General features: G+C 45.3%; 1 protein-coding gene across 2 annotated transcripts in view; it reads right to left on the reverse strand.

The window, feature by feature from the left end:
• The window catches only part of LOC114028531 (paired box protein Pax-7), a 152,329-nt gene that overhangs the window by 46,783 nt on the left and 87,253 nt on the right, over positions 1–18,293 (reverse strand). For both annotated transcript variants that reach the window (XM_027842801.1, XM_027842800.1), the window contains exons 6-7: positions 17,151–17,316; positions 15,921–16,123 (exon numbers count right to left, since the gene is read on the reverse strand). In XM_027842801.1, the coding sequence (XP_027698602.1) occupies positions 15,921–16,123; positions 17,151–17,316 (369 nt within the window). The remainder of the gene's footprint in view (positions 1–15,920; positions 16,124–17,150; positions 17,317–18,293) is intronic.

The raw sequence follows: 18,293 nt of genomic DNA on the forward strand, positions 1-18,293 counted from the left end.
GGGAGGCCTCAGAGGTTAGTCAACTCAAGTTGCCTTTATAGCTAAGATCCCAGGATTCCGAGAGGGTGAGAAGAACTGAGATTTGGTGATTCTAGGATCCTAAGATTCTGCTATTTTAAGTTCTAAGAAATCAGGATTTTATTCTTCCAAATTTCTAGAATTTGATGATTCTAAGAAACAAAGATTCTATGTCTATGATTCTACCCCCCCATCCACCTGGGGAATTTGATCTAATATAGGAGTTCCTACAAGAACTCCAACCTCCCAGTGGAGACCACATACACACGCCCATACACACACACACTTTCTCTCTCTCTCTCCCTCTCTCTCAAAAATCTTCGCCCCAAAGGATGCCGCTCCAGTGGAAGATTTTTGGATCCTGGCCAGCCCCTCTCCTCTCCTCAGGGTGGATTTTCCCTCTCTCCCTTGCCTCCACCCAAGAAAAAGTGAGAGAGGCAGAGAAATAAATGTGGGTCTGTTTTCACATGAGAATACCATTCCCCTCCCCCTCCCCTTGCTGCCCACAGTGTCGGCGTCTAATTGACATGAGCAGATGGTATTGTTTGGTGAAAAACTTGAGCAGGAGGGGAAAAAACTCAGCTTTTCAGGGGAATGTAGATTAAAAGTTCACAAAAGCAGGAGCTGAATTTGAGAGTGGGAGAGTGAGGGAAAATACCAAAGGCATCTTGGCAGGGGCTGTGTGACCTGGCTTGGGAAGGCCCAAGGGTGCCAGGACTAAAGCCTTCCATGTTTTCACGTCCCCATGGCCGCCTAACACCTTCAGGCCTGACAGTGGACACCATAGGCTCCAACAAAGGGCTGAGAACATATTCAGGGGTACAGAGGGGAATTTCAGTGTGGGGTAGAAGCTCAAAGACCTTTTCTAACACTTTACTCCCCTCCACACCCTCCAGGATCCAGAGACGCTGGCATTCTGGTTGTTCCCTTCTATCTCCCACCTCCATGCCTTTGCAGTGGCTGTCCCTCATGCCTGAAATGCAGTCCCTCTTCACCTCCACTTCCTGGAACTGAGCAACTTCTAAAGCTCAGTTTAAAGGCCATTACGCCTTTCCTGATCTACACCATTAGCACTCCCCCCTTCACCCACTGCCTAATTACTTATTACCTTTAATCTGAACAGTTTCATACTTCCAGTAGAAAGTAAGCTCCTTGACACCAGCAATGGTTTCATTTTTGTCTTTGTGATCCCAATCCCTGGTAGAGAGCCTAGTATAGAGTAGGTGCACAACAAATGGCTGCTGAATGGAGTGAAAGTCATAAACTTATAGAATGATAGAACTTGGAAAGACCTTAGAATATGGAATGTCAGAGCTGGGAAGGCCCTTAGAACACAGGATGTCAGAACTGGGAGGACCCTTAGAACACAGCATGTCAGAACTGGTAGGGCCCTTAGAACAGAGAATGTCAGAACTGGGAGGGCCCTTAGAACATAGGATGTCAGAGCTGGGAGGGCCCTTAGAACACAGCATGACAGAACTGGGAGGGCCCTTAAAACAGAGAATGTCAGAACTGAGAGGACCCTTAGAACATACAGTATCAGAGTAGGGAGAGCCCTTAGCACATGGAATGTTAGAGTTGGAAGGATCCTTAGAACACAGAATATCAGAGCTGGGAGGGCCCTTAGAATATGCAATGTCAGAGCTGGGAAGGCCCCTAGAACATCCAATATCAGAGCTGGAAGGGATAGTGGAACATCTAATGTCAGAGGTGAGAGGAACCTTAGAACATAGGACATCAGAGCTAGAAGGGGCCTTAAAAGATCTAATGGCAGAACTGAGTGGAACTTTGAACACAGAATGCATGAGTTAGATGGGCCCATAGTTACAGGGGTTGTGGTTAGAAGTGACCGGTTCAGTTGGACCAGGTTAAGAGATGAGGTTTTTGTCCTGACTTGAAGATCTCTCTCTATACCACGTGTGGACACAAGACTACCCATCCCATCCTTGAGAGGGGTGGTAGCTCCTCTCCTACCTACTTAAGGGTGGGAACAGGACCCTTGCCCTCTGGTTACCTGTCAGCCAGGTGGATGATTGATTGAGTCATGGCTATTGCACATTTGACCCTTTAAAGAGACCATAGAGATTTAAGGGTCAGAGAGCCAGTGGGGAAAAAACTTGAGAATGGGCAAAGACCAGAGCTTGGAGAGGTTTGACCCTCTAAGACCTAACTTGCATGCCTGTGAAGTAGGGAGAGAGAGAGAGAGAGAGAGAGAGAGAGAGAGAGAGAGAGAGAGAGACAGAGAGAAGGAGAGAGAGAACCTGCCTAGCCACACAGCCCTCTCCAAGGAGCCTTTTGGCCTCCGAGATAGCAGCCATGGAGACTAGCTGACTCCCCTATGGAACATAGTATGTCTGAACATAAATTATTACAGTAGAGGGGTCCTTAGGATATTACGTGTAAATGAGTAGGCTGTTACCACCAAAGTGGTCCTTAAGGCATAGAATGTCAGAGCTGGTACAGAATTTAGAGCATTTAATGTCAGAGCTACAAGGAAACCTGAAGATTATCTAGTCCAGGGCTTTTAAAACTTTTTCCACTTGTGACACCTTCTGCACATCTTAAACTGTGGGTCATGATTCCATATGGGGTCTAGTCCATACCCTTTTACTGGGGCTGGAAACTGAGAAAGCCCATATAGAGGAAATGATTTGCCTAAGGTCACACAGGTAATAGCAGAGTCTCTTGATGGAATTCTACTATGCCAATAGCTCTGGGTACAGAAAAAATGCCCAGGTAGAAACGATTCTTTATATTGCTTCCCCTGGCTGGGCTGATGCCTACTTGGGTTAAGTCATTTCTATTCCACAGATCTCAGGCCAGGTACTGCCTAGGTAAGCCCTCATTTTCCAATAGGAATTAAACAACCCTGAGCATCAAACACCAATGGAGTAAAGGAGGAGGGAGAGAGAGAGAGAGGGAGAGAGAGACAGAGAGAGAGAGAGAGAGAGAGAGAGACAGAGAGAAGATGGAGACAAGAGAAGCCAGCAGGAGAAGGCTCAAGCAAGGAGACAGAGTGGAATAAAGATTTGGAGTCAGAGGCTCTGGGTTCCAATCTGAGCTGTTTCCTGCCAGCTGTGTAAGCTTGGAGAAGTCACTTCTTCCCTTTGGACCTCAGTTTCCTCCTAGGCAAAACTAAAGGGTTGGATGAGATGATTTTTAAGATCCCTTCCTGCTCTAAATCCTATGATCTGATGAGATGACATTAGCCACAGGCCAAAAGAGAGGCTTCCTGGAAGAGAGAAGAAAGGCTTTGGTGGGAACGGGAGGGAGAGATCAGCTGAGGCTAGAACCTGTGCAAAAGCCCTGTGTTCCTACAGCCTGATAAGCTGGAGAAATGAATTCTGATCCCTCCAAAACCCAACCCTGGAAAATTTGTGAGAGAAGGGTCTCCTTTTCAGGCAAATGGGAAATCCTCAGCGCTTCCTCCAGCCGCCCCGGTAATGCCAGGATGTCCCCAATCTGCTTTGAGGGATGGAGAGATTAAGAATAATAAAAAAAATTGCAATAAAATATGTGTGAAGGAGGGGGTAATTGTGGACAAATGCAGCATTCAAATTCATTTTTCAGCTCTTTTACACACCATTTCAATCTTATTTTCTGCTTGTTAATGAGATCTTGTTGCTTGGGCTGGGCAAAGCCTTCCAATATCAGGAAGTAATTGCACATAATTTTCTCTCCTACTAGTGATTTGCATCTGTTTTTTTTTAAATTCTGGGCTCTTTAACACCACCCCCTCTCCTCATCCCTCCTCCCCAGTTTCCTTATGACAAATCTCTCTCTTCTCCTTCTTACATTTCTCTGGTCCAGTACCACTCATTTGAAATGCTCATTATAAACATGGTGTTATCAATAGAAATAAAGAAATAACAAACTAAAAGCCAGAGGAGGGAGAGCCAAAAGAAGTCCCTAAGGCCTGGCTGAGAGACATGTCCTCTAGTGTAGGCAGGTAGGGGGCGGCTACTGTCCACTGGGAAGAGAACACTGGTGGGAGAGTCTGGAGGTCTACCAGCTCCTAATTCTGATACTTACTAGCTGGGTGACCTCAGGCAGGCTACTTTCCCTCTCTGGGCCCCCCATTTCCTCCTCAAAAAATGAGGGACTTGAACGAGATTATCCCTAAGGTATCCTTCCAGCTTGAACATCTTCACAAGACTTCCACCATCCCATCTACTCTCAACCAGTCTCATTCATTACCCTCTGTGCTCATCGTCTACATCGATCATTGTTTGGTGTTACATGTTTCTGTAGATATGTCTTTTTTCCCCTGAGTAAGTCAAAGTTCCTTGGAGATAAGGACCATGTCCTATTGAACTTTGTCTTTCCTTGGCACCAGGCATAGCACATACACCATACAGAGCAGATGATTAGTAAATAGTCATTGAATGAGAGAATAAATGAATAATAGATCACATTTGTACAATGCTTTATGATAAGCAAAGCACTTTCCTTACAAAAACTCTTGTGAAGTAGGTATTACCATTTCACAGATGAGAAAACTGAGTGTCAGATGTGAAGTGACTTGCCCTGGATCAGTGGTAAGCCTCAGAGCCAGGATATAAGCCCAGATCTATCTCAACTCCATTCAATTTAATTCAACAGAAGTTTATTAAGTACCTACTTTATGCAAGGCACTGTGCTGGGTTTACTAGTTCAGTGCTCTTTATACTGCATTAAGAAGTTTCTCTGAAGGAAGGAAGGGGAGAAGAAGGAAGGAAGAAAGGAAGGAAGAGAGGGAGGGAGGGGAAGGAAGAAAGGAAAGAAGGAAGAGAAGGAGGGAGGAAGGAAGAAAGAGAAGAAGGGAAGAAGGGAGTAAAGAAGAAGGGAGTAAAGAAGGAAGGGTAGAAGGGAAAGAGAGTAGGAGGTAGGAAGAATGTCAGAGCTGGGAGGGCCCTTAGAACATAGGATGTCAGAGCTGGAGAGGTCTTTGAGCATAGACCTTATAAATTAGAAGGGGTCTCAGAACATAGAACACGGGACCTAGGAGGAACCTTAGAACATAGACTGTTAGGGTGAGGAGGCACCTTAGAACAGAGGATGCCTCAGCTAGTCATCTTCTGGGGATACTGGTTTCCCTTTCCTCTGGGTAAATCTCTGTCCTTGCTGTGATATCTCTCTATTGGAGGAGATGCTCAGTGTACTCCTCCCTGGGGTGCAGTCATGGAAACATCACATGTCTTGTCTATCGAGGGAATGTAGAGTGAGGCAGAGGCCAGGAGCAATAAGCCAGTGATGAGATGAATGCCTACAGACCTAGTCACCTGCTGTTTGTCTGAAGCTTCCTACTGAGGGCTTCTCCTTTACCCCGAGAGCCACCGACACACTAGTGCCCACTGGACCAAATCCAAACCCTAGAGAAAAGAAGACTTGGGCAGGGGGTGGGATGGGAAGGGAGAGAACAGGATGGCAAATGCTGTTTTCTTCATATGAAGAGTCATTGTGTAGAATTCGGATTAGACATTCTGCTTGGCTACTGAAGGTAGAATCAGCAGCAATGACACAGATAAGGGCTCCATATAAGGAAGAATTCCCTAACAGAGCTGTTTGACAGCAGAAAGGGCTGTCCCAGGAGATAGTAAGTTCCTCATAACTGGGAGGACTCCAGATGAACAGACTTTTATTAAGCACCTACTACGCACTAGGTATAGTAATCTCAATGGCTCAATATCAAAAATGTCATGTAGGGGATTTCTACTCTTATATGGGGGACAGAAATAGTGGGCCAAGTAATCAATAACCTGGCTTTTAAATATGAGATTGAGAGTCCATGAGCCAGTGCTGGGCATGCTGGTCATTCCCCTCCCCCATCCTCTAATCTTGTCTTTCATTACTTCACAATATGGTCCACCTAAAACCTGTCTGTTAGTATCGTCCCCTCCCACTCTGGTGCTGTCTCCTCCAGGTCTCCTTTCTTGTTCTGGGGTATAATGTGCCCCCCAGAATGCCTTGCTCTTATAGGGACCCATTCCCCATTGGTCCTTGAGAATTCCATTGATATAAGAACCTAGAAATGCTTCATCTTTCAACCTGAGAAGAGAAGGGTGAGGATGAAGGTGAGGCTGAGGCTGAGGCTGTGGTCTGTCTCTTGGGCAGAGGACTTCCTTTGATCTTTTTGGTAGCTTCTAGATCTTTTACCAGAGCCAGATTGATCCCCTGCCCCATGACTGTTGGAGGCTCCTGCCTCTCCAGGCTTGATTAGTGGAGAAAAGCAATAGTCTTAATGGTGACTCAGAGGACAGAGAGCAAAACATGCTTCCCAGCTCCTGGTGGTGAGGTCATAGAACTGGGAAGAGACCTGAGAGTCCAACCCTCTCATTTTGTAGATCATGAAATAGACTGAGAAAGGTGAAATAACTTGACTCAGGTCACAGTTTCTGAGTTTCTGAGGCAGAATTTGAACCCAGGTCTTCCTGACTCCACATTCAGCATTCCCTCCACTATTCCATCCTGTCTATAGTCGTAGGACGTGGTTCAGATGTTCAGATGGGGTCAATGTGATGATTTGTTTTGTTTGACTTGTCACTGAAGGGCAGGGGAGTCATTGGATAGGGACTGGGATGTCAAGCAAGAAAAGATCATTAATAATGCGTCAAAGAAGGGGAAATGAAAACCACGGTCTTATAGGCAGTCAGTGTGGCATCTCATTTTAGCCCTGATTGATGCCTACTAGCTCTGTGCCCCTGGCTACCTCTCCAGACCTCAGTTTTCTTATCTGCAAAATGGGCGTTCTCAAACTTGCACTGCTTACTTCACAGGAGTGTTGTAAGGAAGCTGATTTGTGATCTCTAAGTTGGGGCACGGGGGCCATGCCCCAGGAGGTCTCCAAGCAGAGGTTGGACCAGAAGAAATTAGTAATAGGAAAAAAATGTTCCTGAATTAATTTGTGACTTTAAAATGATATTGAAAACAGACACGAGATCTATCCATAAAATATATCACATCTGACAATATATAACAACCTTAAATTCAATGGTTCTTTTTAATATTTAGTGTCCTTATGATGGGTCAAAAGACCTCGTATGTCATTTAAAGTAGAAATACCTTATATGTTATAGCAGAGCTTCCTTTGTGCTATGGCTTAGCCAGATGGCCACTGGGGTCCCTTTTCTCACATTCTGTGATTCCATTTTTAGGGGGGCAGGTGGATGGAGGCCTATTTGCTCCCTTCTTTAGCTTCTGCCAGACAGAGGGTCTTAGCTGGGGCCAGGACTAGGATGAGAGCTCAGATATTGAGAAGAGAAAGATGCTGTCAGCCTCGGGGGGGATTAGGCTTGGGACAGCTGGGGTCAGGGGAGGGACTGGAATGGTTATGGAAGGTGAAAGGACTGACTAGGTGGGGAAGGCAAAGAGGTGGTAGACCACAAGTGCAGAATAAGGTATACATCATTGAACATGAATGTGCTGATTTGTTCTGCCACACTGTACTTTGTTGCAAGGGAAGGTTCTATTGGGAAGGGGGAAAGGGGAGTCAGGAAATGATTAAAATATTTTATAAAAGTGGGAGGGAAGCAAGCATTTGTTAAGCTCCTACTATATGCCAGGCACTGTGCTAGACATTTTACTTATATCTCATTTGATCTTCCAAACAACCCTATCATGTAGGTGCTATAGTTATCCCCATTTTACAGATGAGGAAACTGAGGCAGGGAGAGGCTAAGTGAATTGCGCAGCATCCAAATGTTTCTCAGGCATCAATAAAACCTTTTTTGTTACAAGCACAAATGCTATTCTCTCCATTTGCCAGAAGTATCTAGGTGGTACAGTGGATAGAGCCCTGGGCCAGGGAGTCAGAAAGAGCCAAGTTTAAACCCCGGGCGAGTCACTTAACCACGTCCTGCCTCAGTTTCCTCATCTGTAACATAGGGATAATAATAGCACATGCCTGGCAGGGTTGTTATGAGGATTAAGTGAGATAATATTTGTAAACAGTGCTTAGTACAGTAATGCCTGTACATAGTAGGTGCTTATTCCCTGCCAGAGGGAGGAAACAAAAAGATTTACCCAAAGACTCCCAGTTAATATCTGGCAGAGTTGAAGCTAGAACCTGGGTCTCTTGCTCCTTCCCCCAACCCAAATGTTCTAATGTCTCCCTTCTAATCACTAAAGAATAAACAAGGATGGACTTTGGGTCCCTGCACATCCCAGGTCCTCAGTGATACCAACTTGCATTTAACTCTGAAAAACCTTCCCACATTCCTGTATACCTGTGATCCTCACGTAACCACATGAGGTAGTTGGGGGCAACCGGTGAGGCAGGGAGAAAGTGGAAAGAATCTTGGAGATGAGTCAGAAGCCCTGGGTTCAGATTCTGTCTCTGACACTCAGGAGTGAACGCAACCCTAGGCAGGTCAATTCACCTCCACGACCTTTGGTTTCATCATCTGTAGAATGAAAGGACTAATGACTGAATTAGACAGCCTCTGAGGGGCCCTTCCAGTTCTAAATCTGATGCTATGATCCCTTGGCCAAGCACTTCAATAGAGTACTCTGCTCCACATTTAAGGCTGAGTGCTTCATGCTTTCCAGGCTTCTTACGTATTTCTCCCCTGCACAAACTCAATGATCCAGGTACACTCCCCTACTTGTTATCCCTTTCACACCACGCTCCATTTCCCATCTCCATGCCACATTTTTCTACCCCATTAGACTGTAAGCTCCTTGAGAGCAGGAACTGTTTTCACCTTTCTTGGAATCCTCAGTGTTTAGAACTGTGCCTGACACACAGTAGGTGCTTAATAAATGCTTATGGACTGACAACTTCTCTGAGGCTCAGTTCTCTCATCTATAAAATGGGGAAAATAATGCTTATGCTCTACACCTCACAGGGTTTTCATGAAGAGAGTGTTTCACAAACCTTAAAACACAATGGCAGTTTGAGGAAGTCACTTGGTAGCGTGCAAGGAATTCCGAAACAGGCATTCAGGCATTCGGGGACTGGGTGTGAATCAAGGCTGTGCTGTTCCCTAAACATGTGATCTCAGGCCTCAGTCTTTATAAAATAAATGGGTTGATTTTTTTAGTAACTTGTGGGTGTGGTATATCAAAGAGAATGTCAGGTTCTGAGGATGAATTGTCTGGTTTTGGGGAATCGCTTCTGTTCTTTCTCTTTTTCATCCTCTGTTTTACAATAGGTAAATTGCTGGATGGGGGAGGAGAGATTTGAAAATGAAAATACTTTTTAAAGTAACGAGTTGGAGTGAAGGATCTCTGAGTCTGTTTCAGAGTAAAGGTCATGCCTGTCTAATGAGAAGGAACGGTTCTGGGTTCTGATGGGAAAAAAGACAGAGTGGGGCAGAGTGGGGCGGCCTGAGCAGCAAACCTCTCTCCTTACCCATCCCTCATCCCATGCCCACTTGGTGAGCTCTGGCCTTGTCCCCAGCATCTCCTGAGCAAAGAGAAAAGCCTTTGTACCCTCAGGCCACAAACGAGGCCGACGCAGGACTCTGGCAGAGAGAAGGTCACATGTCTGATTCCTTACCTCATCCCTTTTTTCTTTTGCAAGGCTGAAAAACATTCTCCCTATAGAATATCAGTTATGAGGATGGAGACTTTTGGGGTTCTGGCCAACACATCGAATCCTGGGGTACCTGGATGGGACAATAGAGCAGCAGCAAGGATGGATGGCCACTGCCAGACACGGCCTGTGCCCTCCTCCCTTTCATCCTGGGTGAGCGGCAAATAAAGCCCCTCCTATTCAGCGCTTCATCACAGAAGCTCTGCATTGGAAGGACCTCAGGGACCATCTAAGCCACACCTGAAGGAGAAGTCCCTTGATGACCTCCACATTGGACAGCTCTCGGTGCTGAGAAGTGACGCCTGATAGAAATGTCCCTCTGTGTAATTTGACCTCTCCCAGTCCCCAACCCTCTGGGGTCAAGCAGAACAAGTCCAACCATGAGAGCTCTTCAAACAGGACTATGAGACAGTGTGAATGTCCCTCTCCCCCAAACATGCACGTTCTCTACACTGAATATCCCTGGTCTGGTTCTTTCTGTTAATGCTTATAACACGCAACTCCAATGGGCTGGCCATGTTGTTTGAATGCCAAACTTACACTTGCCTAAAAGACTATTTTATGGAGAACTCACAAAGGGGAATCATTCACATGGTGGTCAGAAGAAGAGATACAAGGACACTCTCAAGGTCTCTCTTAAGAACTTTGGAATTGATTATGTGACATGGGAGACACTGGCACAGGACCGCTCAGCCTGGTGTGCCCTCATCAGAGAAGATGCTGCGCTCTATGAGCAAAGCAGAATTGAAATAGCCCAAAAGAAACATGAGATGTGCAAATTTGTAGAATCCACCCCAAATGTTCACGTGGACTATTTGCGTCTGACCTGTGGTAGAGCATTCCAAGCTCGTATTGGGCTGATCAGTCACAATTGGACACATTGGATCTTGCCTCCAGCATAGTGATGTCACTTTGGTCATCTTTGAGAACAAAAGACGGCAACAACAATAATGTATGTTCTCCAGTACTTTCACTGTTCTCATCACCTCCCTTTGGACTCACTCCAACATGTTAATGTCTCTTATAAAATGTAGCCCATCCCCACTGATGAGAAGACAAGTTGGAGCTGATGCTGGACCAAAGAGAGAGAGAGAGAGAGAGAGAGAGAGAGGGAGAGAGATGGAGCTGGGCATGTGTTGCACATCTATAATCCCAGCTAACAGGGAGGCTGACTGACACTGGCAGATTTTCAGAGCTTGGGAGCTCCATGCTAGAGTGGGCTAAGCCACTGGGTGTCGGCACTAAGTTGGGCATCAATATGGTTAGCCCCCAGGAGCAGGGGGAAGTTGCCTAAGGAGAGGCAATCCAACCCAAGTTGGGAATGGAGTGGGTCAAAAGGCATATGTGAATTAGCAGTGGTATTGGGTCTGTGAGTAGCCCTAGTACAGGAAAGAAAGAAAGAAAGAAAGGAAGGAAGGAAGAAAGAAAGAAAGGAAGGAAGGAAGGAAGAAAGAAAGAAAGAAAGAAAGAAAGAAAGAAAGAAAGAAAGAAAGAAAGAAAGAAAGAAAGAAAGAAAGAAAGAAAGAAAGAAAGGAAGGAAGGATGGAAGAAAGAAAGAAAGGAAGGAGGGAAGGAAGGAAGGAAGGAAGGAAGAAAGAAAGAAAGAAAGAAAGAAAGAAAGAAAGAAAGAAAGGAAGGAAGGAAGGAAGGAAGGAAGGAAAGGAAAGAAAAGGAAAGAAGGAAAGGAAAGAAAAGGAAAGGAAAGAAAAGGAAAGACAAGAAAGGAAGCAGAGATGGAGGTAGGAAAGAGAAGAAGGAAAAGAAGAAAGGATGAGATAGAAAAAGGAAATATAGGGTGGGACATGAGCAAGCAGCATTCCCCCGACTGAAGACCATACACCTATATCCCTGCCAGTTTTGAGAATATCACTGTTAGGAAAATTGAATACAACTAACTCTCAGATGATTGAAACCAATGGAAGGTGTCACCAATTGACACCAATGAATAATCCAAAATAATGGAAAACCAACTTTTTTCCTCTCTATTTGGCTTTGGAGCTCTTGTGTTCCATTTTGAAGGAACTAAACTCTAGCTGCCGTCTGACCAGAGCAGAGAGCAGCAGGCCCACTACCTCCATCATTCTGGATCCTAAAATACCCATTAAGACAACTTATTGGAAGGAAAGACTACAAACTCCTTGAAGGCAGGGATTGTTTTCCAATTTGTCTTTGCATTCCCAAGAGATAGAGTAATGTAGTAGATAGAAAGCTGGTCTTGGACCCAGGAAGATCTGGGTCCAGTTCTACCTCTGATGCACCTTGGCTTTGATTGTCCCTTCACCTTGCAGTGCTCTGGGCAGGCCTCTAAGTTTCAGAGAAAGGTTTGACCTCCCTTGGTAGAGGGAGAATTCACATTCCCTCTACCAGTGAAATTATAGCTCTAGTCTCTATTCCCCTCTACCCTTTGTATCCATGGAACCTACCCCAATGTCTTGTACAACTACGTAGGTACTTAATAAATTATGTAGTAGGCATTTAATAAATGCTTGTTCAATTGTATCTAGTTGGAAGCATGTATCCCTGTTGGAAGCATGAATGCCTTGCAAGATATCCCTCAACAAGTAGTCCTTTAACCTCTACTCCAATATCTTCAGTAATGAGGAACCAGATAGTGAAAGATGGCAGGACTCAGGGGCAGGTATCTTGGACATTGCACCTGTCATTCAATTCAAACATTAATTAAGTATCTGCTGAGTGCAAAGCACTGAAAACTCTATACACATTTAGTAAGTGCCTTCTGTGTACAAAGTTCTGCCTTACAATAAGGATAGAGAGATTTTTTTTAAATTGAAAAGGTTTCTGCCCTCAAGGAACTTACAATCTACTTTTTTTTCCTTTTTTTTTTAAGTTGGATCTATGATTTCATTGATGTAAAGGGCCCTTGGTAAGGAAACTCCCTCTATCAATGAAGATCAGTACCTGTTCTGTACCTTAGAGTCTTAGAGACCTGGCCACAGTCATATAAAAGTGTATGTCACAGGCAGGATTTGAACCCAGGACTGTTTTCTATCAACCTCATCTAATTACCTCTCTAGCATTCTACTACTGTTTAAAATTTGATAGCCTTGATATCAGTTGTCACCAGAGAACTCTGGGAATCCGGTCTACAAAGTGTCTGATGGGAAGTGTTTCTGTTTCTTGGCTTTTTTTTTAAAAACTTTGGTGAAATAGCAAATCATAAATTGATGGGAGCCAAAGAAACTGAACAATGGAAAGGACACTAGATCTGGAGTCAAATGAACATTTGAATTGTGCTTTCAAATCCCACATCTGACACTTTATTGCCTAAATAGCCTTTGGCAATTTCCTAACTCCCTGGGTCTCAGTTTCCTCATCTGTAAAATGTGGGACTTGTCCAGGATCAAACAGCTAGTCAGTGTCTAAGACTGGATTTGGACTCAGGTCTTCCTGACTCCAGGCCCAGAGCTCTTTCCACTATACCACAAGCTTCCTCAAAATTCCCGTCACCTGGTTCCCTGTTCACTCCCTCCTTATACTAAGGTCCCTCCTAGCTCTGACATTCTGTGTTCTAAAGCCCTCCCAGCACTGACATCCTGTGTTCTAAGGGCCTTTCTAGCTCTGAAATTCTCTGTTCTAAGGCACCCCTAGCTCTGAAATTCTACATTCCAAGTGCTTCCCCATTCCTCTCAGATGAAATATACCTTATCGGTTCCTCCTACATACTCATTTCTTTCAACAAACATTGTCTAGACCATTAACAATCTCCTGTAAGAAGCAGAACCAATCCTCCCCAATCCCCTCCAACTCCTGGGTCTCTACAGCCTGCTCTCACCCATCCTTGCTGGAGTTTCTGTTGTGTCTATCTACCTACTTCTAAAGGTTAACTCAGCTGGTTAGCCCTCAGGGCTAATGAGTCCAAGGTCATGGGTTCAATCCCCACTGGGGCCAATTAGCTTTCATCGGAAAAGCTTAGCTCTACAGGCTATACCCCCTAATGTAAACCTTGAGTCTTGGGGTGAGAGGGTGTGACTGGCTTGGGGCAGTCTGGGCTTCCCTACTGGCCAGATGTAAAATCAAAACACAGGCCCTGTGGCTGCCATGCTAAAAGTGCCATTTGGGCATATAAAGGACGGCACAGGAGTAAGGATGCATTGCTCTAGATGAAGGCCAGGAAATTACATTCCTGAGAATGTTTAGAATATCACAATCAGGAAATCTGAAGTCTAAAAAATTGTAATCATTGGTACTAATGAAAAAGCAGATGGATTTATCCAAAATTAGGGATAACTAAAAAAAAATTAATATGACTTTGAAAGTCCCATTTTTAGGGAACGCATGTACCTTACCTTTTACATTTTTCTTTTGCTGATATGGAAATGAGTTTACATTTTCTGACCTCTGACCAGTTGATATCAAGGAGAGGAGACTTGGGAGCATGGTGGATGATAGGGAAAAAACATTCTGGAATTAAAAAATCTGTTGCAATATGTACAAAATATTCAGAATAGTACTTTTTGTTATAACCTAGAATTGGAATCTAAGGAGGTATCCAACATTTAGAGAATAGATGAACAAATTACAATATATGGTTATGATGGAACACTATGTGTTTTAAGAAGTGATGAATGCAGTGACTTCAGAGAAACCTGGTAAGACTTATATGGACTGATGCAGAGGGAAGTGAGCAAGTCCAGAAGAACAATGAATGCAATAATAACACTGTAAAGACAAACAGCTTTGAAAGACTTAGGAACTGTGATCAATTCAATGACCAACCACAATTCCAGAGGACCAATAATAAAGAACGCCACCTGCCTCCTGGCAGAGAGGTGATGGACTATAGGGGTAGAATCTGACATACATTTTCAGATACAACTAATACATGGATTTACTTATACTTAATTGTTACATGGTATGCTTTTATTTGTTGAGGGAAGAGTCATGGGGGTGAGGAGGTAGGGTAGTAGTGATAGAGGGGAAAAAAAGAGTAAAAAAGGAAGCGTCAATGAAACTATCCAAAATGCATAGAAAAGAGAAAAGGAACGAGTTCAAGAGAGCACAGAGTGGCAGCATTGTTGGTACTACTGGGTTAAATTTAATATATACTTAAAACCAAGCTGCCATAGAGATTCGTGGTTTCATAGACAATCCTCTTTTTTTGTTCTTTATGAACAGAAATGTTCATGTTTATTGATATTTGTAAAGTTCAAAATAAATAAAAGAAAATTTATGGGAAAAATTGTCTTAGATATTCAAGAAATGACTATGGTAACCCAATATGGACCTGCAAGTTTCTTCAAAGTTGTCTATAACAGCCTCTCACTTCCACCATTGAAAGCAATCCTGACCTGTGGCTAGGACAGGTCATCCCCCAGGAGCAGATTCCAAGGTCTCTTGTAGTTCTCCCCCTACCCCATTCATTCAGGCAGCTAATCACCATTCTCAAAGGGGTTTGATTCCAAAGGGCAAGGTTAGGACAAAGCTCCAGTCTTATGGACCCTTGGTTTGTCCCTTGGACAATGGGATAGCCTGCACCATTCCTATTTGTTACTGGTAGACCACCACTATGGAGTCAGGGGAAGGTTCTAGTCCTAGACCCCCAACCACAAGCAATATCCTATAAGCAACATAGGGACCACTCCCACAGCCTATGAAATGTCCTCATTAGGCCTTCTTTTCATTGGCTGACTATTTAGGAGGTCAAGTAGATCTGGACAAAATGAAACAGGCCCTTTGATAAGGGCTGTGTGAGCAGGTTGGGCAAGAGGAACATGTCCATGGGGTGGGGTCTGCCCTTTGGTTCCTGATAAGGCCTAGATTCAATTCATTCAAAAAATGTTTGCTGGTTGGCACCTGACCGACAGGAAGCACCATCTGTTGTGGAAACTCTCTCTCCATGTGAGCAAGAGAAACTGAAGGGAGACCAGGAGACAGTTGTCAACAACACAACCAGATATAACCCCTTGTGAAGGTCAAGGTAGCATTGAAGTCTGCAGGTGTAGGGACACACAGTCTTCATTTCCTGAAGCTCAGACTGAAACTGCGCAAGGACCTTAGGCTTCTGGGGAGAGCCTGCCCACCTCATACCCCCTCCCCCATAGGATTGTTGAATAGGGAGGGAAGTAAGAGAACAAATGCCTACTGTGTCCTGGGCACTGTGCTAAGCACTTTCACAAATATTATCTCATTTGATCCTCACAACAACCCTGGGAGGTGGGTGCTGTTATTATCCTCATTTTACAGAGGGGGAAACTGAGGCAAACAGAGGTTAAGTGACTTGCCCAGGGTCACTCAGCTAGTTGTTTTCAACAGTCAATAGCATCCCTGCCTCATCAGGAGGTGCCTCTGACCATCTGTGTTGTCCAAGTGTGATGTCTTCCTTTCTGAATGGATCTCAAAGTGGGAGTAACAGTGCATAGGTACATACCTGGGGAGATAGCCCGCTGCTGACGGCATTCATGTGGTTGGTGGGGGCTGCCGGGTTCATGAAGCTGTCTGAGTAGCTGGAGAAGCTGTGGCGGGCCCCATAGGCAGAGCTGGTGTCAGCGGCTGCGGCAGCTGCAGCCAGGCCCCCTTGGTGCATGGTGGACGGCGGGAGGGGCTGGGGCCGGTGCACTGTGCTTCCCCCATCTGCCAAGAGACCAGGAAGATGCCTTAGAATTATAGGATCAAAGAATTTCAGGGGTGGAAGAGGCCTTGGAATGTAGAATGCTAGAGCTGGGAGGGAGCTTAGAATAGAGAATGTCAGAAGATAGAATGTTAGAACAAAGAATGTTGGAGTTTGAAGGGATCTTGGAGCTGGGAGGGCCCTTAGAACACAGAACATCAGAGCTAGGAGGGGCCCTTAGAACATAGAATGTCAGAGCTGGGAGGGGCCTTAGAACACAGAATGACAGAGCTGGAAGGGGCCCTTAGAACACAGAATGTCAGAGCTGGGAGGGGCCTTAGAACATAGAAGGTCAGAGTGGAAGGTGATCAAGGAACACAAGATTTTCAACTACTTTATAATGAAGAAAATTGAAGTTCACTGAGGGTCAGTAAGTTATCCAAGGTAACAGAGGGCACAACAGAGCTGGGGTTTGAACCCTGGCCTTCTAACTCCAAACCAGTAGAGCCCCAGCTGTGGAAAGGGAACCCCTCTTCCCCAAGCAGGCCAAACAAATTCTCATGAATCCAAAGCCACTGGGTGAATGAGACCCTCTTAGATATCCCAACCCAACTGGATTTAGTAAACCAGAAGTCTTTTTCTTGCACCTGCTATAGATTTGGGAGACTAAGTGGTGCAGACAAATTGTCCCAGCCTTCCCATTCCTGCCCCCCCCCCCAGGATGGGCCCAAGCTGTGTCTGTCCACAATGCCAAATTCCCAGATGAGAAATGTTTCTGTCAGTTCCCCAGAGGGTTGGTCTGCTCTCTGCCAAAGAGCTAGATACCCTGGAAACATCTGGAGGCTGGGCCAGGCCTTTAGCACTCCTTCCTCAGGGTGATTTGGCCCTGTGTGGCCACAGCTGCTGTCTGACGTCATGGTTCCGGGACAAGATTGGCTGCAGCAGGTGCTGTTTCCTGGGGGATCAGAGGGAGGTGGGAGGGGAGCACAGGAGAAAGTCCAGAGGAAGAAAGGGGAAGGGAGTACTTGTCAACTCCTGGGTCCCACTCACCTTGGGAAATGGTGGTACTGGGGTAGGTGGAGTCCGGCAGTTGATACGGGGGGATCGTGGGCATGCCTGTAGGTGGGAAGCCTCCTGGGAGAAGGTGGTTGAATGCTGCAAGCTGATTGGCGCCTGCCTGCTTACGCCACCGTGCCCTGCGGTTACTGAACCACACCTGGGAGGGAGAGAAGGGACAGAGGAGTGAGTGGGATGGAGGGTGAGATGTGAGCATTAGTTAATCCTACCCTACATCCACCTCCCCAACCCAGAGGTGCTTTCTCAGTATCCCAGACCCCAGGCCAACATCAGCTGGTAAACAAAGCAAAGCAGCCAGCTTTCCTGGCTGGCCATCCTGGAGCTATGTGGCTCTCCCTCACATTTACACAGCCCTTTGTGGTCATCAGTCAATCAGCCAATTCAGCAAGCATTTATTAAGCACTCACTGTGTGCCAGGCACTGGGCATATGGAAACAGACAGGAATCAGCCCTTGCCTTCAAGGAGTTTTCATTCTATTGAGTGAGACGGCGCTCACACAGATAGGTATACATAAAATCTACTTTATATAGGCAAGGTAATTTTGGCCAGATGGCACCCGAATCTGGAGCAAGCAGGAAAGAAGTAACATTTGAAATGAACTTTGAAGATGAAGTATGGGAAGGGAGAAGGAGATAGAGAGGGGGGGGAGAGAGAGAGAGAGAGACAGAGAGAGAGAGAGAGAGAGAGAGACAGAGAGAGACAGAGAGACAGAGAGAGAGAGAAAGAGAGAGACAGAGAGAGAGAGAGACAGAGAGAGAGAGATGAAGAGAAAGAGAGAGACAAAGAGGTAGAGAGACATAGAAAGACAGAGAGAAACAGAGACAGAAAAAGAGACAGAGAGAGAAAAGAGAGGAAAGAGAGAGAAAGGGAGAGGGAGATGAGAGAATGAGAAGAGAGAAAGAAAAGAGATAGAGAGAGAGAAAAGAGAGAAAGGAAGAGAGGGAAAGGGAGAGAGAAGAGAGAGATGCAGAGAGAGGCACACATACAAAGACAGAGAGAGAGGACAAAGAAAAGAAAAAAGAGAGAGAAGGACAGATAAAGGGGGAGAGAAAATAAAAAGGGGAAGAAAGGAGAGAGAGAAAGGGAGAGGGAGATGAGAGAATGAGAAGAGAGAA

The sequence above is a fragment of the Vombatus ursinus genome, unplaced genomic scaffold, assembly GCF_900497805.2.
Source record: "Vombatus ursinus unplaced genomic scaffold, bare-nosed wombat genome assembly UNPS02014884.1, whole genome shotgun sequence".
NCBI classification, from domain to species: Eukaryota; Metazoa; Chordata; class Mammalia; order Diprotodontia; family Vombatidae; genus Vombatus; species Vombatus ursinus.